The sequence below is a fragment of the Etheostoma spectabile genome, chromosome 9 (assembly GCF_008692095.1).
Source record: "Etheostoma spectabile isolate EspeVRDwgs_2016 chromosome 9, UIUC_Espe_1.0, whole genome shotgun sequence".
NCBI lineage: Eukaryota > Metazoa > Chordata > Actinopteri > Perciformes > Percidae > Etheostoma > Etheostoma spectabile.
This window is the reverse complement of record NC_045741.1, coordinates 24,262,103-24,271,364: the sequence shown is the minus strand read 5'-3', so window position 1 is coordinate 24,271,364 and position 9,262 is coordinate 24,262,103. Positions and strand designations below refer to the sequence as shown.

Below are 9,262 nucleotides of genomic sequence, written 5' to 3'. Positions count from 1 at the left end.
CAGTGTGTAGGTGTGGGGGGGGGGGTGGTATGGTGCCTTGCTCAAGAGCACCTGGAGTGCAACTCTCCAGCTACCAATCCAAATTTCACACTTTGGTCAATTTAGGGACTTGAACCAGCAACCTTCTGGTTCCCAACCCAATCCCCTACAGACTGAGCTACTGCCACCAAGATAACCTCATAAATCCACCGGGGGTTTGAACGGCAGCACAAAGACAGAGGACGGGGACGGACATCCGGCCGAAAATGAGAGAGTCAGAGTTACCAGAACTATCCCGTTAATGAAACGTTGTCGATATACTGGAGACTACTACATGTCCACTTTTACAAGAATGCCCCAAATATGCGAGAAAGCAGATATAGAGCTTTGCTTTCGTCCAGGCCGAACAATCAGCTGAACTCATTCAGCCATTCATATTCATACAGGTGTACAGTAAGTTCATAACAATGTTTTCAATGTATTTGTCAATGGATACGGATAGATCATTGACATTTCTCACAAACAGTAAATAAATTGTACACTGGTGTTTGTCTGCAACGCGGCATTATTGCTACCAAGAAATTCTTTAAAAAAAACACAATGTCAGGTCAAGTGTGCATATTGTAGTTTTGCAAGATGATTATTCATCAACATAGGTTTGCAGAACATAAATATATGTAATGTGATGGGTCTAAAGGCAGCTCCGTATCCATTTATTTTTTGGTTGCATTTGCTGGTCAGCCCATTATTTGGGCTCATTTCAAATGCAAGAACAGAGAAGGCTGTGTTTCATAATTACTTGACAGAAGCTATAACTACCCAGTGGGGGCTCTAAAAACAGAGATATAATGACATAGTGCTGCACTTACCGAGCTCAAGATGAATGCTGGGAACAAAGGAGTTGAGAAAGAACATGAAGATCACCACACCAAGGACGGACACACACTTCACCAAGAGAATTTTGTCAGTTATTCTGTGCTGTGGAGAAGAAAAACAAGTGTGTCTGGTGAGGGAAAGCTTTAAAGGTTTTATCATCAACTGATGGTATTTGTCTCATGTGAAGTTGCAAAGAGCGGGCTAGCTTTATTATTGAGATTACATCTATGCACCACGGTTCCAGTGAGTGAGGGACCTGTCTGTATCTAAGCCTACCTTCTTCTGCAATTCTTGAATGTTTTGCTCCCAGTTCTTGTCCTCTTGGGAAATTTGTCTGTCGGACACAACAACATTTTAATCTCATGAGATCTGTGTTAAAAGCAGAAAAAAAACATTTAACTATACACTAATCACTCTATTTAAAATATACATATATATATTAGTTAAATTATAGAAAATAGTGTCTCTTTTTGGTATTTGTTATGACTGTCTGTAAAACACCTTGGACAAGAGAACATACAAGGAAACTATTCTTGGACTTAAATAAATAGAAAGTACAATGTTGTGTATTAAACAATTTAAAAAAAGCAACAATGTCATGATGAATGAATGAAAATGAATTATTTGTCTCGATCACATAATATGCACCAATGAAGTCATATATGATATCCTGTCACGAACTGTACTACAAGCAGCAAAAAAAATGGATTGCTTTATGAAAAAGCCACAAAAACAACTAAGTACATAGAATGGGTTTGTGTCAGAGGCGATAAAAACATGACAGATGCAGTATATTTTCTGTTTTCAGTGTTTTCTTTCAACCTTTGGAAGGTTTTCATCATCTTGCGGAGCAGACTTTCCAGGTTGAGGACCTTTTGCATCAGGAGGCATTTCACAGCTGTCTCCTCTCGGCTGGCGGGGTTAATGCGCTGAGTCGTCTGCCTCCAGACCAGGATCTCATGCTTGAGTTCTGGAGGAGCAGGACAAAGAGAAAGCTGGCCTGTTAACACATGGACTACACAGTCATTACAGTGGTGGAGCTTAGGACCAGTACAGTCTGTAGCATGTTTATAGTGGGGGATTTAGTTGGTAATAGCTTCTATAGCCGAGGCTTACAGAGAGAATATAAAGATGTTTCTGCTGTTTTTGCTGTGATCCCCCACAGAGGGACCAATGCAGCCAGGCGATAGGCACATTGACCGGATCAGGAACAGCCAATGATAAAGTAGAGATACAGCCTGAGGGAGTTGAACGCCCGTGTAGATATCAGTAGGTGCCATCCTTTTTCAGAAAGGTTGCTAGGTGACCTTAATAGGATCTAACCGGCACAGGAAAAACATTCCTGTAAGCGAATCTGCACAATTACCAGTCGTGGCAGGGGCTTTGAGCTGATTTAGCTGCATGTTTCCAAGGTAGGCCAGGTTGGCGGGAGAGGCAGACACTCCACAGGGTGGGATTTACTGATGGGCTATCAGGCCTGCATTGAACGGTCCGCGCAGCTCCTTCAGTCTGCCTCAGGCTCAGTGGGACAATGCCGCTCCAAACAGTCGGTCTTCCTCACTCCTTACATGTGGTGACGACTGGGGCTTGGTGGTCTGTTTTAATGATCCCCTGCTGAGGTGCTCTCTTACGGGGGCACTGTATTGTGGGTCAACACTGATAAGAGGTGGCTGTGTTTCTAGAACACACAAATGTCTCTGTTTTGTTACTTTGCCCATTATCTACGTCCACAGGGTGTTGAATGCAAAGATTTTTGACAGCAGCGGATAGATTCTGGGATGGAGGACACAGTTACTCTCCAAACGAAACACACCCTGTGGTTTTCACTCTTATTAAATGATCTTACTCTATCGCTGGACAATGTCTGGACAATACAACGTCTGTTAATGGATAATTATTGAGATGTATAAAAGAACTGCGGTGTACCAGATTAGTTAAATAGTTTGTACAATAGAACAATTAGAAAAATACACAAACAGTGAAACCAAGATTAGAGCGCTGTGCTGCTCAACGGCTGCTTTCACTTTCTTTTCTTTTTTACTACAGACTAGTCAACGCCAACAGCTGAACATCAGAGTGAAAGGGGTTTCCTGAGTCGAGCCGTGTGGTGTCGGGACACCGGCTGAGTCATCACACTCTTGAGGGAGCCAAGCTCCTTAGAAAGGCAAAAGGGTTTCACCAAAGCAAAGGATTTTAAAATAAGTCACACTAAGATGGTTGTCAGACAGAATGGGGATAATGTATTTAGGGGTTGGGGGTGGGGGGGAACCTCTATATATGAGCACCCGCTCTACCAACTGAGCTATCCGGGCGCCGGAGGTAGTTGGTTTTGAGGCGGTGTGAGAGTCCCGTACAGTAAACAGGAACATCACTGCCTCTATCGTGGTCATGTGAGGGGAAAACATGAAACACAAGCACTCAGATGAATGTTTCCTGCAACAAGCTCCAGCACAAAAGCACAGTCGCTCTGTCTCGTTTCCTTCTCTTTCTTCGTGAAGTGAAGCTGCTTTCAAGTGCTCTCAGAAATGTTGAGATTATGAAGTTATTTGATGGAAAACAACAATGTATAATATAAAGTCTACTTGTGTTACTTTTGGGGACACAACAGGCCTGTCCCCTGCTGATCCCGGCCGCTTTTGCTTATTATCTTTTCGCTGTTAAATTTAAATTTCACCACGCTCTGCTCACATTGCTGAGGCTAAGGTGATGCTCCAACATTTAAGAAATCGCTCTGCACTCCATCCCAGATACTCCAGCTCACGCGCTCGGCTCCACTCACATGCTCTGATTGGGACACACCCATGATTGCTTCCTTTGATCTGGTTTGGTTTGGTTTGGCTCTTAGCCTAGCCCCCATGAGGGCTTTAATTACACACATGTTTAAAGTAGCTGTGAACTTAGACATAACCTCAAAACAGTTACATCATGACCACAGAGAGATCTTCCCTTTTATTAACCAGCACGCCATCATTCAGGACAATGAGGACAATGTGAATGCAATCATGTGGAAATTACCTTGGAAAGTCTTCAATTCAGAGGGTACTACACATCATGTGTGGAAGTTAGAGGGCCGAGACCGTAATGCAGAGTTAATGACGTTTCTATGAGGTCTATGAGAAAATGAGTAGCTGCCGTGTGGGTAGTATGTGCACAGATGTTCTTAAAGGGTTAATACATTTCATACTTATATTAAAAAGCCATCATAATTGATTCTAGATTGTGCCACATCCAGAGCAATCCTACAATTTCATTACCATTTCAGCCCCATGACAACATGCTAACTCGCCCGGCCCGACGGCACCCTTCATCTCAACTCACCAACTATTTCAATGGACTCTTTGTTGTAGAGTTTCTTGTTCCAGTAGAGCAGCCGCAGGAAAGGAAACGAGGAGAGGAGGACAAGGCATATTCCAAGAAACATGTAGCCTGTGAAACTGGCAAAATCAATCCCCTGTAAGACAAAGAATAATAAGGTGTTAGACATTCAAAAGTAAGTTTTAGTGCCTAAACATCAGTTTTGGTGAGACAACAGACAGACATCTGTATGCAGTGTTTTTTGGTATGACACAAGAACATCTGGAGGTGATAAGGTGCATCCAGTAGCTTTATATTAAGTGGCACTATAAGCAATATAAGTTTTTATTTGAGTGCAGCCTGAGGAAATTACATGCAAAAGGAAAATCAAAGAATTTAATTGTTGCACACAAAAGGGCAGTGGTAATTGCCTATTTATTTATGTCCACCAGGTTCTAGTTTGGTTAGAGGCAAATTTTAAAGAGCACATATTTAGCTTTTTCATCTTTTCAGAAATAGAAATATTGTTATAATGTTGTACCCTCATGTTAAACAATACCAAAGTTTCAAACAATGAGGTAAATGCATTCAGACGTGAGCCCTGCAGGCACCTTGGGTTAGCTCTGTCCAGCTGTGAACGCACGGATCTCATTGGGTCTCAGTGGGGTCATTTCCTGTATTCGTCTACGTCAATGAAACACACACTCATGGTGCTCCACGCTCTGAGCTGTCTCCATTCGGAGGTCTTTTGGAAGACAGTCTCACTTTGCCATACCATCCACACAGCATTCTGGGATGGGAGAAAAACGTTCCCTAATTTTTGGTATTTCTTTAAACCAATCACAATCATCAAAGAATCTAAACCAAACTTTCTGAGGAGCCACAGATGACGGTGAGAGTTGCCCGACGATCTACATGTTTATAATGCAATGAATCATGTCAGACTGCTCTGTAGGAGTCCTGTCGGAGTCCTAAGACCAGAAAAGGAGTATAATATGCTCTTTAAAAGAAATTTGAGGGAAAAGCTTTCACAAAGACCATCATTTTATCAGATACCACATTGGAAGTGTGTCTGATATTGTATACATATGATTCCATTTCTAATTAAAGTATTTATTTCTTGTACTTGCACAGCATGGTAACTAGAACTACAAATAGTCAGTGATGAAAGTGGTTAATAGTGACCTCTACAGGATTTACAATTTCATGTTGCAACAGAAGTTTAAGATGAAGGGAGAGGAGGAGAGCTGCAGGATGAACCAGCACACGACACATGTAACTAAATCAGTCAACGCAATTAAGTTTAAATTAAGATATTCTCCCACATTAAATAATTATCTAAAACACCAGGTATCAAGCCTTTAATCAAGTATAAAGTTTGAATGTTCGACTCTAAGTGAAATCTCAGTAACAGCTGTGGGAGGTGTGCAAGAGGTCTTAAGCATATCATCAATTATGCCAGAGATTTAACACAGAGGTTCAGACGATCTGATTTCATCACTGTGTCTCCTCATTGCCTCACTCGTACAGTACATCTCTACCACTCCTTTATTCATTCCTCCGAAGAGACCTGCTCTCTCACCCTCAGGGCAGCCTTGTGCGTCGAGGATATCTGCTCGTGCAAGCCTGCTGTGAGTGAAAACTCTCACTATTGCAGTTTTGGTTGTAAACTAGAATCTGAATGGCCTGTATCTGTGTCTCTCTGGAACATGTTTCCTATCATTCCAACAATACAAAGCTTGCTGCTGTGATGTATCTCTGTTTGCAGCCTGTTCCCGCAGTGTGTCCATATTTCAGAGCCAATGTACAGTGACCAGTGATGGGAATAACAGCGTTACTTTTTCAGTAACAAGTAATCTAACTGATTATTCTTCCCATCTTAATAACGGGCGTTAACGTTGCTGTTACTACAATTGGAGCTGTTTTTTTTTCATCAGAACAACTAGGTCTCTGAGCTGAGAGGCAACGACTTGTTTTACTGTTCTTCCATGGTTGGTGGGCAGTGCACGAGACAAGCGGATACATACTGACGATTGGCTGAGGTTGAGTGAAATGTCATGGTAAGCCAATCAGAGGTAGAGTACAAAAGCACGCAGTTGGACACACAACGAACAACACAAAGAAGCCTTCTCTAAATGGAAGCATAGCCATTACTTTTCCCGCCAAGGAACTGCAGAACATGCACATGTATTTGGAGTTCTTTTAAAGAGGGGGGGAGGTGGGGTCACATTTGAGCATTTAAACATGATATTTAAATATTTAAAATTGAAAGTAATGCAATATTTACTTTCTGAAATAACAAGCTACTTTTATAATTTGTAAATAAGTGACTAGTGTAGTTACTTTTTGGAAGAACTAACTAGTAACTGCAACTAGTAACTTTTTAAAAGTAACTTGCCCAACACTGACAGTGACAAGGCGTCCCTGTTTTTGGTGGCGTGTCCCCTGTAATGTCTGTTTTTAACTGTGTGGTTTAAACAGGCCATAAAGTGAAATGATATTTGACGTGCCAAGAAAGATCATAATCACGCTCTGTTACCATGATCAAAATACATGAAACCGGAATCGTCCCCCTTTTTATTTTGTGGATTATAACTTAGACTATTTTAATGATATATTGACTGCTGACCTGGAAATTGTTATATCAATGAAATTATACCAAAAAGAGGTAGATTGTGTATTGTCCATACAGGACACTCTGAGGGGCAGATTCACCCTGAACGCACCTCACAGCTGTGCCGTTCGTTCTATCACTGGATTTCTCCCGGAGATCCCTTCCACACAAATAAGCAAGCATGCAAACAAACAAACACACAAACAGGCAGGCAAACCACGCATGTGCACACAAGCTGTCCTTATCAGACGCCAGACATGACTGAACGGCGAGCTGCTGCTGCGTTCTCGCAGATCTGTCACCTGGGAAACGGAGCCAAGACAAACTGGACAGCAGGCCGTGGGAGTCTGCTGTGGTCGCAGATACCGCATACCGGAGGACACCACATACTGCTGCACCCGCAAAGGCTAAAATGTCACACGCAGGGAACAGACGCCACATGTAGCAGCTGGGAAAATGTCATATCTTCTAGAGATGTAGCGTTATGGCTCTCTGAATCTGAGAAGAGTGAAGGGTGTGAGAGCAGCCTACAAGTCCTTTCCCTTTTTAGACAGAGACAGGCTGCTTTGATTATTAACTCCAAAAAAATGTTCTTACTGCTGTTTACTGTCATCGCTTTTGTCATAATCTGTACAACGCAACATGCCTCTTAATACTTTTCCAAACTATCATGGGAGGGGCAGAGAAGAACAATGTTAGTGTCAGTTAGGCTGACAGTTATTTAAATCCAGGCAGGCCTGTGATGTGCCACAGCAGGGCGACGGGACGTTTTTTCTTTGCAGTTCCTACAAGATTTTCAAGTAGACCTTTTGAGTAAAAGAAAACAATTCTAAACACAAACATATATATTACACTATTTTCATAATAGGTTAATCTGTTGGAGTCGTTGTTTATAAAAAAAAGTCACAAATTCACTCCTCTATGACAGTAAACTGAATTTCTTTGACTTGTGGACAAAACAGAAGACATTCAGAACGTCATCTCGGGTCTTGGGAAACAGAGGGGGCCTCTAGAGGGGGGGCCCGGGGTGGCGCCCTCCCCCGTGAAATATGATTTCCCCCACCACATGGGGTCACCCCTATCCATTGGGCTAGAGGGCTGTCAATCTGACAAATTTGATTTCCATTGGATAAGAGTACTGTCACTTTGCAGCCTGCTCCAACAGCTGCCTTCCCATTTGGTGAATGGATGTACTCTTTAAAAACAAGTTGTATGGCAACTGTGTACTTTGTTGAAATTTTGAGTACAGTTTAGAAGTAAAACGTTGATCAATATTTCCTATGTTTCTAAGCAGATTTTCTGTGCTACATTCTAATAAAATCCCCCAGGCCCCCCTTGACTGATTATTATTATTGATATGTTCCTTATTTGCAGCCCCGGGAAGGGGCAATTACATTTCAATGAGCTGCTAAAATAAATTCTGAACATGAGAAAATCCAGCACAGGAAAAAGAGCTGGGTGTTCAGTTACATGCTCTCGCACATTATTGCATCATGAGTGACGCTGTCTCCTTCAGAGGTTCAGTCAGACACTAACCCCAAAGAAAGGGTCTTCAGGGTGCCCCAGGGTGCCACTCATAGAAGACCAGGGCCACACCAATGCAAGCTGCTGCTGAGGCGCTGCTGAGTGTGTTGCAGGAAGGGGAAGCACTAGGAAGGCATGACTCAAGACGGGCAGAGGAAATAAATAAATGCAGAGGATCCTCTCAGAGCCGCTTTGTTGCTTATTATGACTGTATGAACTGCATGACATGTCATATTTATGCTAAAAGTATAAAGGAGTAGGCAGAAATTCAAAGTCAAACGTCATAAACGTTTGACTACAGGACGACAGCCAGAGCGGAGCAGCCACCGGGCAGGTACCCTGAAATAGGAAGGTGTTACTGTTTATTCTCCACTGTTTTGACATTTTGAATTCCCCTGATTTACGATGGCAGCAGCAAAAATAAAAATTGGTTTTACTGCCACAACATCTCCATTCATCACAAGCACATCAACATAAATAAGGGTCACCGCTCACGGTTGGATAAACACATGGAGAGATTGTGCTGAACAGAGATAACACATGTACAACCCAGCAAACACAGATGATTCAATTCATCCACAGCGCATACTAATGAAACACTTACAAATATCTGTATGTACACTATAAATGTGTATGCATGTACAGTATGCACGTAACAACTCTCAGGATACAGTAAGTGCATGACTACCTGACACATATTAAGTTCCCTCTAGGATCTTTTATTTAACTTGTTTTGTAAAATGTATCATTATCATTAGAGTAATTTTTATTACCAGCTGCTGAATGAAAGACCGGACTAACAAACCAAAACCATTAGCTAAGAGTTGCTAAAAACTGTATGAAGCTGCAGAGATTGGGTGTTAAATGTCCCATGGCATGAAAATTTCACTTTATGATTTTTAACATTTAATATGAGTTCCCCAGCCTCCCTTTGGTCCCCCAGGGGCTTGAAATGGTGATAGGTGTGAACCGAGC

General features: G+C 42.1%; 1 protein-coding gene across 2 annotated transcripts in view; it reads right to left on the bottom strand.

The window, feature by feature from the left end:
- The window catches only part of oca2 (oculocutaneous albinism II), a 49,175-nt gene that overhangs the window by 19,474 nt on the left and 20,439 nt on the right, over nt 1-9,262 (bottom strand). For both annotated transcript variants that reach the window (XM_032526714.1, XM_032526715.1), the window contains exons 15-18: nt 4,174-4,306; nt 1,678-1,825; nt 1,132-1,189; nt 849-957 (exon numbers count right to left, since the gene is read on the bottom strand). In XM_032526714.1, the coding sequence (XP_032382605.1) occupies nt 849-957; nt 1,132-1,189; nt 1,678-1,825; nt 4,174-4,306 (448 nt within the window). The remainder of the gene's footprint in view (nt 1-848; nt 958-1,131; nt 1,190-1,677; nt 1,826-4,173; nt 4,307-9,262) is intronic.